At 38.4% G+C, this 25,785-nt stretch overlaps 2 protein-coding genes across 7 annotated transcripts in view; one reads left to right on the top strand and one right to left on the bottom strand.

Moving 5' to 3' along the window:
- Window positions 1-22,086, bottom strand: part of LOC117542989 (microphthalmia-associated transcription factor-like) — a 31,584-nt gene extending 9,498 nt beyond the window's left edge. The window contains exons 1-2 of one of the 5 annotated variants that reach the window (XM_034210916.1): window positions 21,969-22,086; window positions 8,636-8,873 (exon numbers count right to left, since the gene is read on the bottom strand). In XM_034210916.1, coding sequence (XP_034066807.1) covers window positions 8,636-8,873; window positions 21,969-21,991 — 261 coding nt within the window. In that variant the 5' untranslated portion in view covers window positions 21,992-22,086. Of the gene's footprint in view, window positions 1-8,635; window positions 8,874-13,268; window positions 13,864-20,994; window positions 21,163-21,968 lie in introns of those variants that run through there. The other 4 variants (XM_034210914.1, XM_034210913.1, XM_034210915.1 and 1 more) reach the window with 4 other exon arrangements.
- Window positions 15,617-25,785, top strand: part of LOC117542987 (FERM domain-containing protein 4B-like) — a 32,886-nt gene continuing 22,717 nt past the window's right edge. Inside the window, exon 1 of one of the 2 annotated variants that reach the window (XM_034210909.1) lies at window positions 15,617-15,772. The gene's annotated coding sequence lies outside the window, so the exon portion shown is untranslated. Of the gene's footprint in view, window positions 15,779-25,785 lie in introns of both variants that reach the window. The other variant, XM_034210908.1, reaches the window with a different exon arrangement.

Below are 25,785 nucleotides of genomic sequence, written 5' to 3'. Positions count from 1 at the left end.
TATAGAAGTTGTGATATGGACAGCATATGGTCTTACATTTCGGATAGTATAATATGTTTTCCTTTTACAGTAAAATTATGCATTTCTCTTATCTCACTCAACTGTTACAGAGGTTTTATAATATGTTATTCAATTAGCCATTGTCTCCAAATGTCATTGTGTAAATATTTTGTGATGGCACCAAACAACAACCATACAATATCGTCTCAATATCAATATTGGTCAGAAATATTGTAATTTCTCTATATTGCACGTTTGTAATGGTGCATCTGTTTATCCTTTAGAAAGTGTATGACCTGTCACACCTGACATCTCTTTGATTGTACCTCTCATATGAATACATATTAGGACTAGTCAGGTCAAGCCAGATTATCCGTTATCCGTTTGTGACTATTGCATTTTTCCACCTCTCATCAGAACAGAGAGTCTTTCACAGTCCCTTCTCCATGCTCAGAGACAGTATCATTGTTCTGCAGGGGGATACTCATGTGAGAGGTGCGTTGACATTTATCACCCAGGTATGACGTCATTACAGGGTTGTAAAGTTGACACCGCTGAAGGGGACATATTTACAGCACGTCACCCTCTATTGAAAAGAACCATGTCACGCTTTGGGCTCGTTTGAAACAATGAGAGTCTTTAATGTTGCTCACTACAACCCTTTAGTCCTTACTTTGTTCTCGTTATGGTGCATAACTCCTCTGTATTCTTAATGATGATTATATTTCAAGGATAATTTCCATGGTTCCAATAAAGCAGCTCCTCTGTAAAGCCAGTCACCACTGGCACGCAGGAATACTTTTAATACAAAATGATTTGCTTCTTACATTGTGGACCACCTTGGCGCTAAACCTCAAAATAGACCTAGGCTGCAGAGTATTTCAAAACCTAATCCTGATGGATAATACTTAAGCCATAAATAAGCAATCCAATTATTTGCATTCACATGTTTGGCTAAACAAACAGTGACTAGTTGATTACTACTAAACTATACACTACATTACGACTGCATTTGGTTGGAATTATCTGGAACAAAAGTTGGCACAATACCCAATTTCAATTTAGATTGCTCTCTCATATGTTTTTTGTTGTTGTTGTTGGTATTATCTTTTCTGTTAATCATTTGGTCCATAAAATGACGGGGGAAAAGTTGTTATGTAGTGAGAACATATATTAGGAGATAAAGAAAGCAGGTCATCGTCACACTTGACCAAATGGAAACATGCAATATTCAATCACTTCAACATATTGTTAAATACCCAAATAGACTGAATAAGAGGAATTGAAAAGGTTTTATATTATACTTTTAAGTCTAGACTGAATACAAAATAGGGATATAAAGTGTTGATTGTGGATTATTTTAATGTTAATTACCTGTTAGTTTTGAGCCATGACCACACAAGGCAATTATTCCCCTTTTAGTCAAAGTGGCATGTTTTAATTTGCAGTCAGCTGCTATCATCATAAAAAAATACAAGTTAGTGGAAAGCATACAAACAGGAAATACTTTATCTTGTCTGTCATCAGTTAGTTCCCGCCATGGTTCCAACACTCGAGGTGTTTCCTATTGACCTCCAGGATTACTGAGTATTCTGTCCGACTCCGAGTGGGAACAATACTTTATTATTTAGCATCTGCTTGTGAGGAAAAGAGTAACCAGCAACATCAACTTTCCTGGTTTGACTCTGAAAACTTGCCAAAAACTGCATCTGACTTTGAAGACTTAAAGCAGGGGCATCCAAACTTTTTTCACGAGGGCCACATACAGTACATAACAATATACGAAGGGCTGGGCCACTCACTAGAGCAGGGGTGCCCAACCTTTTTTGAACCGAGAGCTACTTTTAAAGTTGCCAGTCTGCCGAGATCTACCAGTCCAAATAGAGAGGCGTAGCCATTACTGACAGCCTGCTACCAGATAAATACACACTTCTTCTTGTATAAATCTGACCTTTGTACGATTAATACTCCATAAAATACTGCAGATCCTTTATCTTACCTCTTTCTAATCTACACACATACAAGTATTTAACTGAAGTTACACAACAGTGTTGTTGATACAGAGTTGGAGTTTATTCACACGTCACTACAGTGGGTAATGTTTTCAAGAAACATTGAACAGTGCTGCCACATATGACACAGGAACAAAAGAAAAGACTCTGAACCCTTTCTTTGTCCTTATATAAAATTAGTGTTGCTACAAAAGTATAAATTAGGCTTACTAATAAGACAACTCAGATCTGAATCTACACAGGAATCTGCTGCCAAAGTGCAATAAAAAAGACTAAATGAATAGAATCAAACCCTTTTTTTGTTGCATTTTAGTAGAGTATAAAAATAAATGCATTTAAAATAGGATGCAAGCAACACTAGTTTCTTAACCTGAATTGATAATAGACTATAATCAATTTAAGTTTGCATTCTTATACCATTTTGTACAATAATTATAATTAATAAGTTCAAACAAACTAAAACTTACAGCTGATTAATAACGGTATATATAACTTGAGTTTTTATCATATCAAAAACCTGTTGAAATGCTACTGTTATTTTTATTACGCATCGGCAGCCTCCAGGAAAGCTTCTTTCACAACTTCGCCATCTTTGAAAGACTTCATGTGTTTCGCAAGAACGTGACTGACACGATAAGATGCTCTGGTAGCAGCCTTGCTCTTGTTGTTGGGCCTGGTGAAAATGGACTGCTGTGCATTTAGCTGTCCTTTCAGGCCCCTCCCCTTTTGGAGCGTAGGGCAGAATTAGGAAGGAATTCCGTCTCGTAGCGTTTGTGCACTGTTTTGAAATGCCGCTCCTAAATTACCCTTCTTCGATAAAGCCACGCTCGCATTGCAGATGAGACAGATGGACTTTGAATTGGAATAGATACAAAAATAATCATCCTCCCACTCGGAGTGAGAATTATATATGTTTTGCTTGTGTGCGGACTGTCACTCCTGTTGACACGGACAACATTAGCGAACTAGTGCACTGCCCACCAGCCGCGCCCCGACACAGTCACGCCGGCCAATCACAAAGCTTTGATGCGTTCAAGTGCATTATTCTGGCACAGGAAGATTATGTTATAGGACATTAACGATAAAACAGAATATTGTTGTTCTATTTTTAGACACATCTCGCGATCGACTGGGAATCTCCCCGCGATCGACCGGTTGATCGCGATCGACTGGTTGGGCACCCCTGCACTAGAGGTATACTGCCTCATAAGTTAAGTGATAAATCTTCCAAATCAATCAAATGTAGGTAAAGTATGCTTGATACTTGAATATGCTTTAAGAAAACAAACAGCCTATCACAGCTCTCCATAGGGTTTCATTATTTTGTTAGCAGCTCATTCCTTAACACAGAAACCTCAGATTTCTTATAACAAGAGGAAATATGAAGGGTATATTTGAAGCTTGTTATGTAAATAAGTCATTGGGCTTTTTTCTTATCATCTTAGATTTGTTAGAAATTGCTTTCAACTTTAATTGACTGAATGTATTTGAAACATTTGGCTTAACTCATGAATATTACTGTGTAATATATGTTTGCATATATATTTGAGAAGTACAATATGAGACAAGCACAAGTTTCAGTTGTGGGCCAAATTTCATTATATTTTTTGAATTTGCTAAGGGCCGATTCAAAATGGCCCAAACAACAAAATAGTTTTGACACCCCTCGCTTAAAGGCTCACCTCACGTCCTGCCTTGGTAAACTGGTTAATTATGAGAAGTTAATCAATGAATTAATACAAAAAAAGAGATGTGCAAACTCAGGTCTTCTTGGAAACTTGGAGTAATATTTTTTCCTGGTTCTTTTCTTCGCAGTTTTGTGAAATACTGGTTAACTTTCTTTGGAAACCACTCCGTAGTAAATCCATTCAGCCATAACCAGGCTCTGAACATGTGAGCTAAACATAGGTAATAGGCAAATGTTATATAGTTATATTTTGAATCCTAAAGCATTTTTTATTCATTTGACTGTATTTATTTACCCCACTCTGGCCACTTTGGGTTGTTTTGTACTTTATTTGATCTATTTATGACACCACTTATCACAAGAGGAATATTGAAAGTGTAATGCTTGTGACCTTAAACACCACAGACATTTAGACATTCAAAGATTAGGGACGTTGCATTTCTTTTTTTTTTAGCAGATGTGTTTTTCATACTTTACTATTTTATAAATGATTAAACAACACTGTGCCATTTATCTTATGACCTGTTGTCAACCCATGCTATGAGGAACATTTACTCTTTCATTTCAACTTTGTTTGTGTGGATTTACAGAAGAAATTCACAAATCCGCACAATGGATAGCTGTTCATATCTAAACATTGAAAATGATTACAATGTACAAAGGATTACTTCAGGAGCCCAATACAACAGTCAATCTCTTCTCTCAGTAAGACTAGACACAAATATGTCCTTAAGGGCATTTTGTTCACAAGACAAAGCAAAAGGTGTCTCAATAAAAGAAAGACATACAAGTTTGTCTCCTAATCTACATGATGTCCTGACTGAGAAGGTTATGTTTGAAATGATTCAGAGTTAAATGGATCAGTCCTTTAACCAAAAGAAACATATCTATTGATGCTAAGCGATGGTTAATTGAAGTTAAGGCTTAAGGACATTCAAAGGGGATTATTAAATATGTTTTTTCAATATTGAGCGATTAATAGAGAACGCTTCACTAGTTACGCAATTATAAAAAAGTGGTTAAAAATCATAAATTGATTCAGTATTTCATATTTTTTCTTTGCTGGTTAAAGTCTCTTAAAGACTTTTATTTATTTTAAGACAGTTAATGAGTTTTTTTTTTAAACAAAACCAGCAGTTTTAATACATGCACCTTGGGTTCTTTACATGTTTCACTATTTTCTGACTGTATAGACCAAATTATGAATTAATTAGGCCATAAATAATGAGCAGATCCATTATGAAAATATCGTTAATCACGGTCCTAAAATGTGTATGTCTATAATAAACTAAATAGTCAATCTCTGACATTGACTTAACCAGCTGCATTTATCTTTATCCCTACATTCAAATGAGCACAAGTGGTTTCTCAAGCTTGTTTTTGTCCCGAGGGATCTCCTAAATGATCACTCATTATTAGATGATCTCACTGCTCTGAGTTTGTTATCGCCCCGGGGGGCCGCAGACCTCGGGGTGGAACATCCTGGCCTTGTCGATACATACTGTAGCTTTTGTGAGTATAACTTGGTCTTAGAGAGAACAATTATGAGTTCAAAGACCCCGGCCAGTGTAAAAGGGTCCTTTTCATGGTGTATTTAAGAGTGGACACATCTGCACAGACTAGACTACTACAGGGTCTTTGTCACTGAACATACCGTATGTATAAGGAGTCTAAACATGCTGCTGTGTGTGTGTATAGCCACTGGTTTAACTCCTAGATACATCTCTTATCATCCAGTTCTTCAGCTTGTTTAATAGCCAATAGGCAGATTAATGGATTATCGAGAGATCTTAGCGCCAGCAGGTCTTGAACTTTACTTTGCCCAACTTCACTAAATGTACTTGTTCGAAAATACACTGTTTGGAAATGTGACATTCACTGCTAACGCACAGCAACTGCAGCCATAGCAAACAAGAAAGCTTGTTGTTTACCAGCTTCCTTTAGCCTTCCACAGCCCCGAGGGCAGCGTCTACTTAACCCTCAAAAAGAGTCCGAAACACGCTGCAAAAACACACACAAAGCAGACTGCTGTGCTGCGAGAAGACGCAGGGTGAGAGCTCACAAACACTGATCTGTGTTTTTTTTTTTGTATTTGCATGCTTTGGGCATTCCATGATGGTCCGACCAGGATACATTAACAAGAATGCCCCCATTTGCTACGCGGGCTAGAAGAATAGGCCACTTTGTTTCACAGTTAAGCTGCTAACATGCTCTGTGGAAGCTGCAGACAACGACTGTGATGCTAATGTGAGCAGCAACATCACAGCAACCTGCTGTCTGCTGCAGCACCTGACGTATTGTCAAGCTATTGTGCAAAAAACACAGCTAATTACCAACGGAGCATAAACCTTGTGTCCTTAAATGATACATGTTGTGGTACAATTAGCATAGATGCGAAGGAAATAGGGTTTGACCATGTGGTTTGCTGGTTTACGGCTGTTGTATAACTAATAATACATAAAAAATGACTGACTAAATTACCAAATTAAACAATATTAGCTTATTTAAAAAAGCAATGCAAGTAACATTTTACTGTATGGTACATTTCAGAAAATGATTGCACTACACTACTGTATGCACACTAAATATGTTAAAAATATAAAGTATAATTTTTTTTAAATCACAGATAACGACTTTTCTCTCAAGTCTCATGGCATTAACTCACAAATGCAGCTAAATGAGATATCTGTGGGGTATCTTTGTATACTCTCTGATGTGTACTGGTCACGAGCTACCCCGATGGTATAATCCAAATGAAATGTTGGACAACGGTAGAAGAGTACTTTGTTCTTTTTGTGGCACTCATGTGAAAAATAAATCATTTTTTAACCCTTTTAGGAAGTTATCCTACATAAATTTCAAAGCAGTGTTTTTTTCCCTCTCTCTTAAATATGCCGTGGAATGGAGGCAGTGGGGGCTAATTACGAGCATTCTTCACTGAATTAGCGTTCGGTGTGTGGTAAGGCTGTGCTCGCCTTCGTCTTGATCCCTTAACTGATCCCTTACTTAGTCTCCAAAAGGTCAGAGGTCACTTGGTTAATTAAGGGTCCAATCAGTCTGTAGATAAACTCATCTGAGCTTAATGTTTGCACTTTTTTAAAGTTCCAGCAGCTCCGCCTGGTACCCCTGAGCTGTCCGTGCTAATCTACCCACAGACAGGGGAGTAGGTTAACCCAGCTCAACAGCGCCAAGCTTCAACGGCCTTTTCATTTCAAGGCCTTCAGTCAATGAAGAATGTCTGTAAGCTCTCGCTAAAGCAGAGAAATTACTCTAACTTGGTGTATTGTACACAGGGCGAGGGTGCGGGGGCCTAAACCTCTCAAAGAGCAGTAGATGTATGCTTCAGAAGCAGAGCAATGTTTTCAATGGAGATACTGTATTTGTCCTTCTCTGCTGGCCCATGCTGCACACATCCAGGGTGATGAAAGAGGGGCTGAGCAAGCAACCATGAAATCTGGTTGTGTTGTGGATCAACAGAGATTACTCACTTTATCAGTGCTTTGTTTGACTCTTAATGTGCGGCTAAACAATTACAACTTTGATGTATACTCTAATTAATTGAGCAGCAATGTGTTATATACCTGATCCCCAAAGAAGTCATTATTCACTGACAAGAAACGTTTAGCTGTGGTATGAAAGTCAGATTTTTGCACCAAGTATTTCAAATTTGTAGCAAAAGACAAAAATCCCCTTAAGTGTCATATATTTTTCCAAAATGAAAAACCTTGCATCCATGATTACACAGCTTTTTGAAAATAATGGTAGTGGAAATCAATGCAAAAACTGAAAGGTTCATTTGTCTCTTTCTTAGAAAATGGAAAACTCACAGGAGGTAAACACATGCACACCACAATATACGTGTGAGCATGTGTTCTCAAAACAAACGTCCTAAACATTTCCATTACATTTGTAGTAATGTAAAAACCAACTGCTCCAAAAAGGTACAAAACTGAATTTAAAGCAATTCACTTGAAAGTTTTGTCACTAACCCCTGCAAAAGAAACCAAACAAAAACTTGTTTGTGCAAATTACACACGTTTTTTATATCGATAAGCACTCAATTACATGAAAATCTACTATGCAGGTCAAAAAGATCAATCAATCAATCAATGTTTATTTATATAGCCCAATATCACAAATGTTACATTTGTCTCAGTGGACTTCACAGTTTGTACAGAATATCAGTATGACAATACGACACCCTCTGTCCTTAGACCCTCACATCGTACAAGGAAAAACTTCCGGAAAAAGATGTGACCGTAAAGCAGCAATAACACAGAAATCTGTATCCACATGTTCACCGCCACACAACACATTTGTATCGAAGGATTATAAACTCTCAGAAAACACTTAAATAGTAGAAAAACTTACCAGACTGCCTTTGTAAAAATTATCCCTCAAACAAAACAGTGTCTACTCGTACAGAAAATCTCCACAGTCTCCTGTCCCTCGGACTGTGAGGGAATCAAAGCTATGAAAAGATGTGAATCTAGCTGAGCAAATAGGATTAAAGATGGCTAAATCCAAATGGCTGGAAGCACAGCATGCATTAAAGAGGAATTCTCTCAGGAAAGATAATCCCCATATACGCATTTTAACACACTTCACTCACTCCTGAGTTTTTTTACACACAGTCATAGTAAAACCACTATAGCCTGACTGTCCACACACATACACACACACACACACACACACACACACACACACACACACACACACACACACACACACACACACACACACACACACACACACACACACACACACACACACACACAGCATCTAATAATACAGCGCTGCCTGGTCCATACAGACTGTAACCATGACACACGCAACTTCTCATTCCAGACGTGGAAACTTTACACTGTATTCAATGTGTCAGCGTGCTAATCATACATGCTGACATATATTATTTTCCTACCAATGTTTTTTTTACCTTGAGCACCTCCATTGGCACCTGGGCAGCAGGCGGCAGACTGGCAGGGACGCTGACGTTGATGGCAGGGGTCTGTGCCGCTGTGGTTTGTGGGTAATGGCAGGCCTCTTGTTTCTGCTGCTCCCGCCACTCCTGCTCCTGAAGCTGCTCCCGCATCAGCTGCTGCCGCAACAGGATGCGTGATGTCATGGCGGAGGAGCTCAGCGGGGGCTTGGAGGAGCCGTGCTGCTCCGAAGGGCTGCCGCAGAAAAGAAAAAAAAGATGCCAGATGAATGAGCAGAGACAGCGAGCGATGTGGAGATAGTGATAACACAGAGAGGGTAGAGAGGGGTCAGACAGGGAAGGAGAGGTCAAGCAAAAGAGACGAGAGAGGAGGAAGATCAGAGAGCAGCAGAGGTAGAAGAAGATGAAGGGAGAGCAGATGGAATAAAAGGTTAATATGAGCGAAGGGCAGAGATCAAAAGGAACATCTTAACTGTAGAGCTGCAGAGATTTGATGATTCATTGTTTTGATTTGCTAAGATAATGAGCGAGCGTATATTCAGACTGTTAATCGGGACAGGGATTTGAAAAGCACTAATGTCAAACTTTTGCAGGTTCCAGCCTGTCATGATGTTTTTGAATATTGATTTGAGAAAAACAAGCACTTAGAAGACATAGCTATGGCCCTAGGAAATGTTGATGGTTTTTTGTTTGCTATCTATTGACATTTAATGTATTATCAAGAACATAATTGGTAGATTAGGCCCTGTTTTTATGCAACTTCCAAGATATAGACATAGTACAATTAAACCACTCAGCATTAATTAAAATGCTATTTTCAACAGATAAACTTTCTGATTCTGAATCAGAAGCAGAAACAGGTTTATCGCCAAGTGGGTTAACACATACGAGGATTTTTCCTTGGTGTACATGGTGCATACATAAACACAGTTAAAGAAGATATAAAGTAAACAAAACAACAAAACAATGAAATAAAAACAATTGAAACCTATTATAAGTTAAGATATGGGCAATTATTTACATGAAATCTGGATATACTATAAAACTACGTGCAGTATACTATTGCAAAGTACTTCGAATAATACAATAAAATAAAATATGTACAGTATTGTTATGGAAAGTGGATGAGAGTATACAAATGTGCAACATATTTGGAGGGTTGTGCAGAACTGGCAATACTTAGATTAAATAAATAAAAACAAGAAATATTACATAGTGTGCATTGATGTAATGTCATGAAGATGTTTGAGAGCTCCTAGTACATTAGAGGAATTAAACCTCAACAGAAAAGAGGAACAGGTTTCATAAAAGGTTGCTTCAGTTTTCCCACTCTCTTAAATTTAGACGGCTGCTCCCCAGACAGAGTCCTAAAATAGAGAGGCTCTGCTGAAGCAGAAGTTGCCGGGATGAAGCCTTCATCGAGTGAGCGATCCTTTGGACAAATCTCAGTAAAACGTCTGGCCAATCCAGCTGTGCAGTAATCGCACTAATTAGCCAGTGGAGTCAAACACAGCTTCGGTCTGCAGCGTATTCACTGGGTGTTGAACCCTCAGCATACCATCATTCTCCCCCCAGTGCTGCACATAATCTCATTGTCTGATTCCACGCCCACTGAACCCTGCACAAGAGCGAAAACACGCTACGGTGTAACAAAACGCCACATTTTCAGACTATTATCTACAGTCAAATCAGATTAGGTATTGTCCTTTAGCAGAGACATCTCTCATTCACTCCTGAAGACAATGCTGATACAGATACATTGATTATTGATCCTCGATAAATCAATTAACAAGTAGTTTTAATGAGGGCGTTACAGCAGAACAAACACTGGGGTTTTGTCTCTAAAAGTCCTGCAGCAGTTTGGGACCCTCAAATGTTTTTGTGTCAAGTGTCTTTGTACTTCCCCCGCTATAGAGAATCAGGTTTAGTGATTATATTTATAATTCCTTTGTCTGTGTGACTTTAGGCGATTGTGTTTCCTTTCATCCCCTAAGTTTCAAACTAAAGTGACTGGATCTAATGTCAGCTTTTTAGTTTCCAGAAATCCTTTGATTTGTTTCTTTAATCTGTTTCAGTGTTTGAATTTTACACAACAGTAGTTTAATTTCCTTTGCCCCCACACGTGTAGCTAGAACAAACATAAAAAGTGAATTTCTTTCAAAAAGCCCACATTTTTTAAATGCAAAATATGATGAGATACGATATTTACTACATTACTTCCTTAATTACTTTTAATGTGGAAAAGTAACATTTTGGGATACTTTAACTTGGAGTATGTCATTTCATTCTTATACGTCTATATTCAAATACAAATCAGAGGTAAATAAAGAAATGATTATTAATGCAAAATAAAATGAACAATACAATTATGATGTATTATTAAACTGAATAAAACTGTTTCCGGCCAGTTTAAAAAGTAGTTGGAATATTTCCACCTTGACTAGCAGTGATTACAGTTATTTACAGCTAAATGCATCAATAATAATAATAATGCAATATTATAACATATATTTCTGAAATAATGTCTACTTTTACAAACTCTGATATTCACTATAATTAAAGCTTAACCCAGTGTAATGTCAATTAATGCTAGACGCTGTTAGAACACAAGTCATTGGATTACACAGGATGTAATTTGTCATAAACCAAGGCAATGGCAAATATAAATCAGTGAGCTGCTTTAAGCGCTGGAGGAAAAGTGAGGAGTTCATCAAAGTTATTAGGATTCATAGTGTCGGAATAACAATATGCCTCTACCAAATGATGTGCCAATAGATCACGAAGATGTTGAGATATTTCACTAGATAAGTTAAAACTTTAAGTGCTGGTGGCGCTAGACAAAATGTCAAGGATCACCAAATATATTATGAATTATTATGTGGGCACAATGGATATCTACCATACGCAAGACTTAGATTTTACAGTTATAATATGAACTTGCCAGTGCTCTCTGGTGGATCAAATATGTAATAGTATCACTGTTTTCCCTTTCCAGTAGTTCTTTCCAATTCTCTCCCACACACACACACACACACACACACACACACACACGCACACACACACACACACACACACACACACACACACACACACACAGTCAATCAGATAATCAGAAATGTATTAAAGGATATCATGAGGCGCTACAACTCTCAATAAATCTTTGCTATATTGTAAACTTTGTGACATCTATTTTTAAATGGAGACGAACGGCCTGATTGATAAACATGGCTGATGTTACCTGCTTATCAGAGATTTATTGATTTGTATTACAGCTGATTTCATGGCAAGAAATTCCAGACACAAATATAATTAAAGAGGACATATTCTGCTCAGTTTTAGGTTCATATTTGGATTTGGTGCCTCTACTGTGACATATTTCCATGCTTTCATCTTAAAAAAGGTATTTATTTGTCTCATACTGCCTGTGCTGCAGCACCCCTTTTCACCCTCTTTCTGAAACTAGAGACAAGTCTGCTCTGATTGGTTAGCTGGCCGGCTCTGTTGTGATGTCCCGCCCCTTAGCCTATCACGTACAATGTATTGGAGTGCTAGCCAATAGAAGAACGAGTGTGTGTGTGTGTGTGTGTGTGTGTGTGTGTGTGTGTGTGTGTGTGTGTGTGTGTGTGTGTGTGTGTGTGTGTGTGTGTGTGTGTGTGTGTGTGTGTGTGTGTGTGTGTGTGTGTGTGTGTGTGTGTGTGTGTGCGTGTGTGTGTGTGTGCATGAATGACCAGAAGCCTGTCTACAAAGTAAAGCTCCACTTCCCTCTCTCTGTTACTTCCTTTCGACTGTTTGGTGGCTTTTTGCCAAAGTGACCACTGAAACACATAAAAAGCTCTTTTGTCCCTTTAAAAAAAATGTTTCTCGCGTGTGTGTGTGTTCACTCCTCTCATGTTTGTGTATCTCAAAGGAGAAAAAAAAAATAACAATGGCAGTACAGTGCTGAAGAGCCCCACCCACCCAACCCATGATTCCTCTGATTCGGCTCACTACAGCACTCCATCACACTCCATTATTAGCCAACTGTCAGAGCTGAGGCTTTGATGAAGGTATTACTGCCCAACAGCACTCAGGGAGACGAAGAAGCTTTGCATCCTGAGTGAGGAGAGGCTAAAACACAACGTTTAATGTAGAGAAAGACGTCTGATCTCTGTCCAAACTCTGAGCTGGTGGAAAAATAAAGTACAGAACAGACACCACTTATACTGCTGCTGGTAACTGACTGGAGCTAATAGCACTGCCTAATGGACACTAATGGTGCAACAACAACTTCCTCTAAAAACTAATGGCATGGCAAATTAAAACCATGTATTTACTGTTAGAAAAATCATTTTCCAACTCTTCTGTGATTATCCATTCAAAAAAGAGAGGGTATCAAAGTGACACAAAATCTGTATTGGTTCTCAAAATCAATGACAAATGTAAACAATGTCTTAATTTAACAAACAACTAAAAATGATGATGATTATTAACCAGGACCAGCTTAAGCACCAGAAACAGAAAGCTCACTGCACGCAGAGAAATCTGCTGAAGCTGTTATCGTATTTACTTTACATAGTTCTCTGCGAACTGTACATGTTGTGTACATATACTAATACAAAGTCATGCAAGCATGCAGAGACGCCATACTCACAAAGGGTCAAATGAGCAGGGTCTGTGCACTTGCACTCCTACAGCCTCCATATTTATTTATTTCTTTGCACCACCCACCCTTGGAGAGCTATGAAAGTCATGCCGGTGCTGCAGCGCTGAAAGTGTGTCAAAGGTGGGAGTGTCCGGGGCCGGCCTGGACTCTCCAATCGCCTCACAGAGAGGAGAGGGCAGGAGACCACTGATACACACTGCCCATCAACTAAATACATTTAATTTATATAGCGCTTCTCATCTGCCAAGACAAATCTCGAAGTGCTTCACAACAAGGGATATTGATACACTTTGAGAGATTAAACAAATAATTGTAATAATAATAAGAAATCAAAAAATTAAAAATAAAATAGCGTACAAAAGTAAAAGTCGGAGATAGCGATAAAAATGGCAATACTCCAGGTGTACCATGCTCAAAGTTTATTGGAAGGCCTGCCGAAAGAAGAGCTAGAAGAACTAGCTGATTTAAACACACTGTTTCCCTTGGAGGCATGAGTCCTGACTGCTCAGTGGACGACGAGCAGACAATCTGTAGTCACTGCATGTATCTCCAAAGTGACAACTCTTTAGCTAAAAGCAGTGGTGTTTTGTGATATGTGATAAAGGATTGGTAATAGATTGTGTCGCCCTGGTGTTAAGCAGTATTTACATTGTTACTCTACCTATCTTTCTATAAAGTGAAGATTTGTTGACCTACTTTTGATACATGCTCTGATAGAATAACTGTATGCTGTTGAAAAAACCCAAAAAACAAAGTTTAAAAAGAAAAAAAAGGAAATAGATTGTGTCCTTTCTCACTGTTATCGCTCAGCAAATGAGATCGCAGAAAAGCTGTCCTGCTGCAACTAGCTGCTTGTAATGATCCTGTCTCCTTTTGTTTGTCTCAGAGGCTGCAGGTGGATCACAGAGGAGATCAGGCCCTCCTGGCTGACTACCCCCCCGCTCAGCTGGAGCACAGCGCAGTGATTATGTAGCTACATGGCGGTAAATTGATCCACTCGCGCCCCCCTGCTGATCACTACACCCCAGCGTGCTGCAGCTGGCATCACCCCGCAGGAGAGATATCCAGCACATCTGTGACGACAAACATCTGGATGCAACTGTTCATAAATGAAAATGGATTATATGGTTCAAACAAAACAAAACCAACATAGCATATTGTTATGTGCATTCTACAAAAAAATGCAACAAGTCTTGTTACTAGAGCAGAGAATTTGACTTAATGAATCACTTTTTAGCTTCAGTTGCCAACTCTTCTTAAAGTGTAAGACATTTTATTCAAGCAAAATCCAAACCTTTGAATTAAGTAACAATACATTTAGCATATTTTGAGTTGTTGCACACCTTACTGAGTCCAAACAAGACATCTGGAGACATCATCCAACAACATCTAAATACAAATGTGTCCAACACGTTAAAAAGTATGACTATAACAGCGATAACTAATAAGTTGCTCTTAAGGAAGTAGCTTAACCGGCCCCTGTAATAAACTAGCCAATTAAAACGTGCTACTACTAGACAGTGCCTAACAAATCACACAGTGTCAAATAAAGTACATATAGAAACTCTAAAAACCACATACATCTACAAAAATCTATTGTCATCGCACCAGGTACAACGACATTTAAAAAAGCAATCCTCGCAGTGCATTTCCACATAAAACGGAAAAATATATATCTATATAAACATACACACACATAAACATGCTCACACATCCATACCAACATGCATACATGCCTGCACATAATTTAAATACAGTTTACAATATAAAAAACACAGGGATAATACTTGGCATCTCTGATGTCGATCAGTTAATAAATTAATAAAACTATTAAAAAGTAGTGCAGTTGCAAATTGTTACTGTGTGTGTGCTAGTTCAGCGTTTGACGGTGTTCAGTTCTGTAATAGCACACCGCTCTGTACAATAAGTTTCTTCATGCAATGCGCCTCATAAGTCATCCTCCCTGCTCCTCACAGTTGTTCCTGTCAGTAAACTCTCCTGAGGGCTCAGCTCTATCAATGGCTTTATCTATTCCTAACTGTGGGAGGAAATTCTTCAAAAAGAATCCTAATACTCAGAATTGTATTCAAATGTTCTCTATGAAGCGCCATGAATGCAGCCCCCGGGGGACTATATACTTGTGTAACTCGTGATTTCACATGTTTGCCAAATGCAGCGTCCTGCCGCTAACAATGGTCAGGTGGTCTGGTGCCCCTGGATCACAGGTGCAAGGGGGCGTGGCCTGAAGAACAATAGGGAAGTGAATTGTTTGGTCCTGTGTTGAAGCAGAAAGGCTTTTGGAGATAGACAGAGGAGCTATGGATGATCCAGGCTGCACACTCGGCAGATGGAAAAGGCATTTGGATCTTTTTTTGATGGTAGATCCTCATGTGAAGAAAAAATGGGAGACTTTTTTTTAAGAATATTGGGAATATAGCAACCAGAGGACTTGGGATCAACTAGGCCGGACTCCTAATCAAGATCTATGTGCGGTAAATGTCAGTCTTTTGGGTTTTTTATGCATTTCTACAGCTCTTTATCTATACGTCTCATTTAAAAGGAAAACATATGGCAATTTTTTGTTTTATTTTACATTTTGGTTGGACTCTGCGGGCTCTATAAGGAGGCCTTGTTTGAGTTGAACTATCTTTGTTGTCAACCTAGTAGACATGAACCTAATGGTCGGGCAGGGGTTTGTTTTCTTAAAATGTTTTGTTATTTGACATTTAGTACATTAATTCCTAGCTTTTGTTACCGTCAGCAGGGAGGCCCAACATCCTTTTTAATTTCCTTTTTAAATAAGGCTTTTTGGTCTTGGAGTTTCCTCATTTGGACATCTTCTTTCGAATTATATTTAACTATGCTTAAAACCCAATCTGTTAATTAAACAGTTGTTGGGTTTTTTGTATATATTTTATGAAATGCTCAACAGTGGAGGATGTGCTACCTCTTCACAAATAAAGCAACAGTCTTTAATCCGTATCACAACATTTCTGAAATGAATAAATAAGCCGATTTAAGTCAGTTTCTTAAGAAAAAATTACAAGAAAGTTGACCAATTGCTTAAACAAAGTGTCTTCTGTGTTGTGGTGGTCAAAACATGCAATTTGTAGACTTTACATTATTGGTTTCTAAGATATACTTCGCTTGTCATTGTTTTTACTATCTTCTGACATTTCAATAGATGAATTGAGCAAGAATTCAGCAGACTTAATCAATAATGAGCTGAGTTATACAGCCCTTCAATATTTAGCAGGAAGCAGGATGCTGTGTAGGAAGTGCTGTTTCAGTGTTGTTGCAGTCCCTGCCTACTGGTCACCAACAGAGGCTGACAAAAATCACACATTTAAATTATTATTAATACTCTTGAAGCAAAGCAAAACAATTCCAAAGTTTGTGAAAATGATCCGATGTGGAACTGTAAAGTGCTTCAAGAAGCCACAAGTAAAGGTTAGGACGCAGCAAAGTGATCCTAACTGCAGGACAAGTTGTGAGGACGGACTTTTACTGCAACCACCTGTCTGTGTCATTAAGCTCCTGTCCCTATTAGCTCATGCCTGAAACCCGTCACCTTCAGACATCTCTGTCTACGATATCCCCTCGGGAACAAGCTGTTCCCAACACTGCACTTTCATAACCCTCAACCCACGATTCAGCTGTCTCTCACAGGCAGATATCACCTTTTATTCTCAAATTCATAAAAACAAACCAGCATTTAAAGGCAATCGGGCACAATCTAATGTATTTGATATTGCAATATGTTCATATGAGGTCATCCAGGCAAACCATATGGAAATATAATAATTAAACCTCAATATTCATTTAATACAGACAGATTTGCATGTATGGCAACCTGTCCAGTATCATAACAAGTAGTCATTGATCGATCACTTGATCACATTATCAGTCTTGATTGATTATTCTTTGATTGAAAATGTCCTGATTGTGTGAATTTTAAAAGGATTTTTTTTTTAGCAAAGCCCTTGCAACTGTCTTTGTGTTTATATGGAATGAACCATTATTAATATTTTATTAAAAGAAGCAAAGTTATTGTAAGATTCTAAGTAATATATTATAGCATTTTTTATGCTGATGCAAAAAGTGTCACCCATCTATGTGAGATCATATCTGCTTTTTTAAAATACATTTTATGCTTTCTAATGCACTTTTCTCATGCATTAGAAAGCACAAGACTAGGGCTGCACGGTTTGGGGAAATAATCTAATTGAGATTTTTCTGACAGATATTGCGATTCGATTTGGGATATTTGTTTTTAAGCGACCCAACGGAAGTTCACTGTAAAATGCGGCCATACCTCCGGCTAGGAAGGTCGTATCAACGTGCTCCCGTCTCTAGCACCCCCGCAGCCCGAGCTACGAGTGAAAGAACTAAACTTACATGGAACTTCCGTTGGGTTGCTTTAAAGTCAAGCTTCAGTTTAAGGTTCACCCTGTAATAGAAACATGTGATGGAGCATTACTAACCTGACTCAGACGCTTTGTTTCACCAAACCATCTAGGAAAGCTCCATTGGAAGCCATTTGGAAAAGTATTTCAAAAAGACTTGGCAGCTGATTGGATCAATCTGTCTATCACCTTCTATCATGGGCCACTTCTGATTGGTTAACAATGGCTGGTACATGTGGAGCACAGCCATACTTGCCAACCTTCCCGATTTTCGCGGAAGACTCCCGATTTCATTGCCCTCTCCCGGTTTCCTCCCGGGGTCATATTTCTCCCGATTTCTGACAAAATCAGATTTACTCACGACTGTTTCCACTCGGACTTTAATACAGCTCCACCATTGTTTGGTTTCCATGGTAGCCCGATTTCTGAGGTCTCAAGGTTGGCAAGTATGAGCACAGCACTTCTGATTGGTGTGGATGACTGACACACAAGAAGAAAAACATAATTAAAAAAGAAAGAAAAGTTTTTTTTTAAATCGCGTCATTTCAAATCGCAATTTCGATTTAAAATCGATTAAGACTTCACTTTGCATGCCAAGTCAGCCAGAAAATAATGAGGCTTCAACTCTCAGTTTCAGAGTTAACACATCCACTGCTAAATATATATCTTATTCACACTGCACAGTAGACTAGCTTCACTGTCTGTTTCGTGTCTATGTTCGGCACAAAAAGTCTGGCACATCGTCTGCAGCAGGCTGAGCGCTCTGTCAAACTGATTTAAGAACACAAATATGTCTTTGAAATGATTTTGTCACACCTCAGATTTCAAATTAGAAACCACAGGGGTAATAATGACGGGATATGACACCAATAATCAATGGAACTAATTATATCCATTTTGTGCAACAATGTCTCGCAACACTGTCATCGTGACTGTGCTGGATCATCCTCATGTGATGGGAAGAGGAAGTGGGACGCCTTCAATCTAAACAACTTTTCAGACAACTTCACATTTTCCAAAGTAACTGGCATGAAATAATCTGTGATTCCTCGCTCGCACTGAGACTGGATGCCTTTGCTGCTCGGCCTGCGACCCCACAACACAACACAGCTCAGATTGTACGTGTAACAGTATAATGACATTTCACTAATCAAGTCATTAGTTTAAAAAATGCAGAACTGGGTTAAAGGGTAGGGCTGTGCGAGAAGACAGTTGATTCTTCTCCGTGAGTTGGAGTTGTGGCTGAATTTAGAGGAACGTAGATGAACTCCAAAATCTGCAAAAAGAAAGTCTCAAGAATCAACCAGAGTCTACCAAACGTCTGTAATAAGAGCTCTGTCTGAAAACAATGGTGTACTGTCCTCTCACAATGAAGCCATGTTTTTCTACTGCTGAACAGCCTCGCAGAGACACGTAGATCCAAAAAAAAACAACTGATAATGAAACACCATTCTGTTAATAGAGGTATTATCGTCTTCATCACTCCCATCAGCAACACAGCAAAGTGGTGAGTTTCACAACATCTGCGTTAGATCACAGCTGAAAAGTGTTGTGTAACCTATTCAAATCACCCAGAAAACAGTGTCATGCTTTATCGTCATCAGTCAAAATAGACTTGTTTTTTTAGTTAGTCAGTGCCTAGAAATTATTCTGGTATTTATCTATATTTAGAATTAACTTAGGTCAAAAGTTATTCATCAAAACATGACGTTATTACAATTGTCAGCTACTAAAAAGTGCATAAAATAAGTTTTATACTCCATTTTGGCAATAACTTTCATTTTCTTTCTTGTTAATTGAAGAGAGAAATCTTTCTGACAACTCTAAGGAACTGTAATTAACAAGAGTGATATCTAAGTGTGTTTTTACGGCAGTCTCGTCATCACTAAGGTGCTGGAATATTGTTAACTTTGTACAGAGCCACACTAGCTGTTTTTCTTTTCTTTATGCAAAGCTACCTGTCACCCGGCTCCAGCATTATATTCAATTTTAGGACATGCAAGTGGTATAAATCTTATCTAACTCAAAGAAGAGTTTCTCAAAACTGTGTCTTTAATGACTTCCTGAGACCCCTTGATATAATAATAATAATAGATTTAATTTGTTAGCGCTTTTACAGGTGCTCAAAGACGCTTTACATATATAGTGAACATAAAATAAAATAAAATAAAGGAACAACAAATAAATATATAGTTAAAGTTAAAGTCAAATAATACAAAAACAATCGCACATTAAAAGCCAGATTGAAGAGGTGAGTTTTTGTAAGCTTTTTGAAGGTGGTGAGGTCGGTGCAGTCTCTGATGGGTTGGGGGAGTGAGTTCCAGAGGGAGGGGGCAGCGACAGAGAAGGCTCTGTCCCCCCAGGTCCAGGTCATATATATTAGTATTATTGCTTACACCATTAGCATCTCAACATACATTAGACAGCAATGTGCAATACTTCCAGAAAAAAGGTGAAAGGTCAAATGAGACCACAGAGATCTGACTCAGCCATTGCTGATTGTTTGGAGAGGCCTCAACAGCAGCTTTCTGATAAGTCTGTGTGTTCATGTCCTGAGGCACCATATGAACCTCTAATGTTTGTCACGTTTATTCTACAACAATGTTTGTTTTAGTCAGGATTAAGAGGCGACTCTCCAATGTTTACTGTCAGCATTGAATTTCCAGCTCTTCAAATAAATACATAGAAAGCAGACAGTGTATTCAAGAGCAGGTTGTGTTAGGTTACACTTTTATAGCTCTATCCGCCTCTTAATAGTTGATATGAAATGTAAACATCTCGTAGTGTAGCTTATCTACAAAAACATCTGCACATTTTCCACTGTAGATGGTTGTTATGTATCCTACTACAATTTACTAAACACAGTGACACAATATTATTTGACTAACCAGTTATTGGTGACCTACAGATGGCTATGAACATTTCCATCAAGAGGTGGGCTATTTGTACAGTTTCTTTAAAGTAGTATCCATACAAACATCATCCCACCCATCAGCTTTATCAACACATCAGCGATGAGTGAAGCTGAGCAGCATCTCCTCTGAAAACTGACCTTTCTCTCCTCTACAATATTTGAAGTAGATGTTGATAAAACAACACCCAAGTGTTGCATAACTTCATGCCAGCAGGATAACCATAAGGAATGGGAGTTGAATCCCGGTATGGAGATTAGCTCCAGTAACATCTGTGGAGAAGCCTGCTACATGCACGCACTGTGGAACAACAACTCAGAACAGAATCTGCAGCCCAATTATCACCTAAACACCAAAACCGCTCCGGCGTGGGAAATAACTGTCTCAACAACTGACCTGTTTAAGGGTTGACTCTTCAATTCGTAATACGTTTTAGGCTCCTCTTGAAACTCCTCTCCAACCTCGAAGTCGGGAACTATTCCCGATTCGGACTGCATTCTTGCAGATGTCAACTTTTTTTTTAATGGAAACGTCAAACCCCTGGAAAAAAACCAGACGCTGGATATTTGTGGCGCCGTCCTTCGCTCCGTACCGACCGTTGTCAGCCGCCTCTCTGCGGGACCCGGAGCTGTGTAGTCCTCCGCCGCAGCGAGAACCGCACTGCCAACGGGCTGCACGAGACCAACGAACTACGACTCCCAAGATGCACCTGGGCTGTCAATGTCAGCCTGGTTTTTATTGGCTACAACATGCGAGGGGGATTTTACACAGCCTTCTTTGCTCAAAACGATAGTGTCGAAAAGTTAGAAACCTTTAATAATAAATGATAACAGCTGGTTAATGATGGACAGTTAGGCTTATTTTGGGTTACAACAATGCAAATGATTCCTGCAGTTCCCTTTTTTAATGATTTGTTATCGTTTATAGACCTCCTATAACGACTAACTGCACCAAAACAATACAAATATATATGTATAATATGATTGCAGCCTAAACACGTATCTACCTCATTAAAGTGTATTATCATCCAACATATGCCGGTTTAATTTTAGCATGACGATACAACATCAATATGTGATCAATATCATAATTATGCTCAATGCACCAAACATGAGGCTATATTTAGGCCATATAGTGACCTTGAAAAACCGCTTCATGCTAAGATATCATCAAAAAGATTCCAATAAGATGACATTGCATGGCTTCACCACTTCACGTTTACTTTCTTAATAAATGAAACACTTCTGCACCAGAAAAGCACAACATACTACATTCTTTAAATGATTGATAATTATTAACCTTAATATTGCATTTCTCTCATCGTCACAGCAGTTTAATCATGCAGGTATTGCCCCCAAATCCCCACAAACCTGGTGACTCTGTCGACCCTCATGCCTCGGTTCCCTCGCTGTGTTTCCTGTGCAGACAGACTGACCTGCCTCTGCTGCTCGTCTCGTCCTCAGACCCTCACTCTCCTCTCTGCTCTCTAACTTTGGTTTTCTCACTGGATCCCATGATCCCATCCACCACTTGGGGGCAGTATTTGATAGAGAAGCCAGTGTTGTGGGCTCATGGGGCACTTTCTATTACAAAATGGAAATTCTAGTTCAATATTTGCATTAGCTTCATCCTGCTGAACTGGTTTAAGTCTACTAATGTAAATATCATCCAAATGTTCTCCTGTTGGAAATCTCAGACTTCTAAATAATATAAAACGGAGCCTCAAATGGCACGCTCATAATTGAACAACATAACTGGAATAGGAAACAGTTTACCAGTGTTTGTTCAAGATATTTTCTTTGCTCCGAAAGCTCAAAGCCTGTGAAATGCAAACAGTTACAGTGAGAGCGGGAGACATGATGCATGCATGCGGGGCTTCACGTTCAGTCAAAAAAAGACACACAATAGACTAGACAACATATTATTCTGGGTGTTGTAGTTGGGTGAATAGCGGCACTGATTACAACGGGCCTCCAGCTGAGGGAGGCCCCCAGAGTTTATAGACTACAATGCCCTTTGTAATTACTCAAGTATAAGTATTTGATACTCCAGTTCAAATTGATCTGTCTTTGAAGAATGATTTTGTTGAAACTCTTGCAACATAAAAGATGCTTGGTCACCTTTCAACCCAGAGACAATGGTTGTTTTGACCCAGTGTTTGTGTTATTTTCTATACGACGAAACTAAAGCCTGTCCTCAATTTCCATAATTTACTTTATCCCTTTGTTTCATATTATTATGTTGTTGGTGTATCCTTTGCAGTTGTTAAATGTCATGTCCACACAGTTTTTTGAAACTGACAACAAATCAGTTTTAAGGGTAAAACTTTAGCTTGATTTTTCTAACATTGGGTCAAAAATAACCATTCATGTTGTTGCAGTAAAAATACAGTGTTTACACACCGTCTCTTTATTTTGATGGGTTACTGACTGGTTTTTCTCATGTGTACTAATCTTAAATTAACCTAGTATCATGTTGATACTATATTGACCTGAATTAGATTACAGCAGGAACAAACATGCCCTTTAGACATAATGGAAACAACAGGACGCTTCTCATTAAACATGTATCTGTGCGAGACAAAACTTATAATCATTCAACAGGTTACATGTGATAAGTGATTAGTCCCCTCACGTGCAATCATTTCCCACTAGCTTTTACAAAGTGCCACGAGAACATGTGCCAACAAATGCAGTGTTAGACAGACTGACAGTGATGGTGGCCGTGCTCAATGAGATAACTGAACACAAACATAGACAATGTTGTGCAGATTTTAATGAGTAGTGACAGCCGATGCAAACAATGCTGGCTAATAAGGCAGAGCATTAAATAGGTCAACAAAAGCAGGGAGTGCACCAACAGTCCTGTTATCTTTTTTTGAGACGGCTGTCATGAGTGACATGCAGCCGTTTCCTACAGAGCACTTCCTGTATGTTGGACTCAAAACAAGATCCTGGATTGTGAGCAAAAGGTATCCTGTTGATGCAAGACATTAGTAAAGTTTCATGTTGACAGTTGTCTAATAATCAGATTGCCTTGAAAGAAATGGAGGAGTGGTTTTGGTCAGAAGTGAAAATTAATTCAACACCATGAATAGAATACTGCATTGTTTAACCTCAAGTTTGTTCCTCTTTGGAAAAATGTAAAACTCTGTGTTGTTAGAAGAAAGTTAAACCTGAAATACCTACTGTATATTCTTCTTTAAAATCTCAACTGGTAACATGCAACATTTTCAAGACCAGAGCACATGTGGTGGGCATATTGCTCAAAGAAAGCCTGTTTCTTTGTTTCTATTTCAAAACCTTGTCCCACAGTGTTTGCTTTTAGAGGCTTTTCCTTGTTTTCAAACTTTTCTATCACATGAAATCATTTTTCCATTAATAGCTGCAGTTTTAGATTCCATGTAAACAAGATTTGCAGCACTCTTATTCAAAGCATTCCAGTTATGAGACCACAAAGTTATTCATTGTTGTTGTAAAACTCCCTCCGTTTCTGTTGTTATGGATGCTGTGGGAGCATTTGCATAAAGCATCTGCCAATCAACATATGACTGTGATTAAGTGGAGACGGAAAAGTAATTGCACACACATTCAACCATGCATAAAAAAACAGACACAAGGGGATAGTTATCCCTAATGGAGTAGTCATGAAGTGGATATTGCATTTTTGCTATTGTGCAAAATAATAAGTTCCATACAAACTTGCAAACTTTCATCAACTTTTGTAAACAATACCCTGGAGATTTAAATAACTAACATGCAATAAAAATGAAAAGCAACCTACATCGACGTACATTCTTGATGGCTTGAAGCTTTTATTGTGAAATGTACAGTAAATGTTGATATTGCTGGATCTGATGAGCGTTTTACATGCCCGTTAACAAAAATAACCCAGTGTCTTATACTTATCCCCTCAATGTATTAAAAGTGCAGCTTGCCATTGATTGTATAATGAAATTCCTAATGAGGGTAACGAGGGAATCCTACTCTTTTGTTTAAGAGAAGATTTTTTTTTGTAAGGAGGCGACTCAGAGGACAGATGGTTTTGGGGGATCTTAATGAGATACTTATTCATGTCTGATGTCAGAGCAAAGGAGGGGGGGGGCTTTCTTTGCTTACAGACTGCACTGCATGTTAAATGTGGGGACATAACAAAAACATTATTTAATGTATTAGTTAGTTTAATTGTTAAGTATGTTTGTCAGTGAAGCTATGGCTTACATGTATTTGCAAAACATAATTAAATGTTGTTTCAGGGACTTTAACGAGCGGGTGTGCTTGCTTCTTTAGGCAATTACCAGCGGAGTAAGGAGTAAAAGACAGTGATGAATATTTTAGAGGCACCGTCACTCCTCAACTGAAATGAATATCACATGTGAAACACACACCAATGGGTTGCTTCTATAGTATTGTGTCTTTTAGATTGCATGAGTCAAGGATGTTTAATGATGTGGAACGAGATATTTCCTTAATAATTTACCTGGAAGCAAGATAACAGCCACCAAACTTGTATTTTGTTTGTTCTGAATATATCCTCTGCACAGAATGGGGTTAACAGTCATTTTTAAAACAGATTTTTTATTAAATATGCTAACGAACAACATGTTAACATCCTCCTGTAAACTAAATGTTGACTTTGACCCATATTTCAATTTAGGGCAACTGAGGTTAAAGCTGTAAAGCCTTATTAAAAATGGCTGTGTTTTTTGGCACATAAACATGTGGAGAATCAGCCTTTGAGTCGGGAAATGCATCAAATACTTTCATTTGTCACTCATTTTCAATGTTCATTTATGAATAGTAACTTTCTTCCATGGTGTTAATCGTCATACACATTGTGATAAAATCATGTTTGAAGCATCAATGGTTGCCATTTCCTGTGTTTTGTCCATTATCTCGCCAAATCCTTAGCAGCTCACATTTTTATCACTTATATCTGGTTTGTTGACACGGGTCAATAGTAAGGAAAGGAAAATCCTTTCTGCAAATACTGTGCATCCAGGAAAGCTAAAACATTCATCAAATTACCTGTTAGCTAAATTCTTGGAAATCCCCTTTAGCCATATTTACCTAAAGTAAACACAACTTCATACACACTTCATAATACATGTTCAAGAGATAGGTCAAATAATGTAATGCACTGAGGTTGATTTTCTGTATTGAAGTAATTGTACAAATGTAGGTCCTA

The sequence above is a fragment of the Gymnodraco acuticeps genome, unplaced genomic scaffold (assembly GCF_902827175.1).
Source record: "Gymnodraco acuticeps unplaced genomic scaffold, fGymAcu1.1, whole genome shotgun sequence".
Classification (NCBI taxonomy): Eukaryota; Metazoa; Chordata; class Actinopteri; order Perciformes; family Bathydraconidae; genus Gymnodraco; species Gymnodraco acuticeps.
Note: the sequence above shows the minus strand (reverse complement) of the source record. Positions and strands in the feature narration are given on the sequence as shown.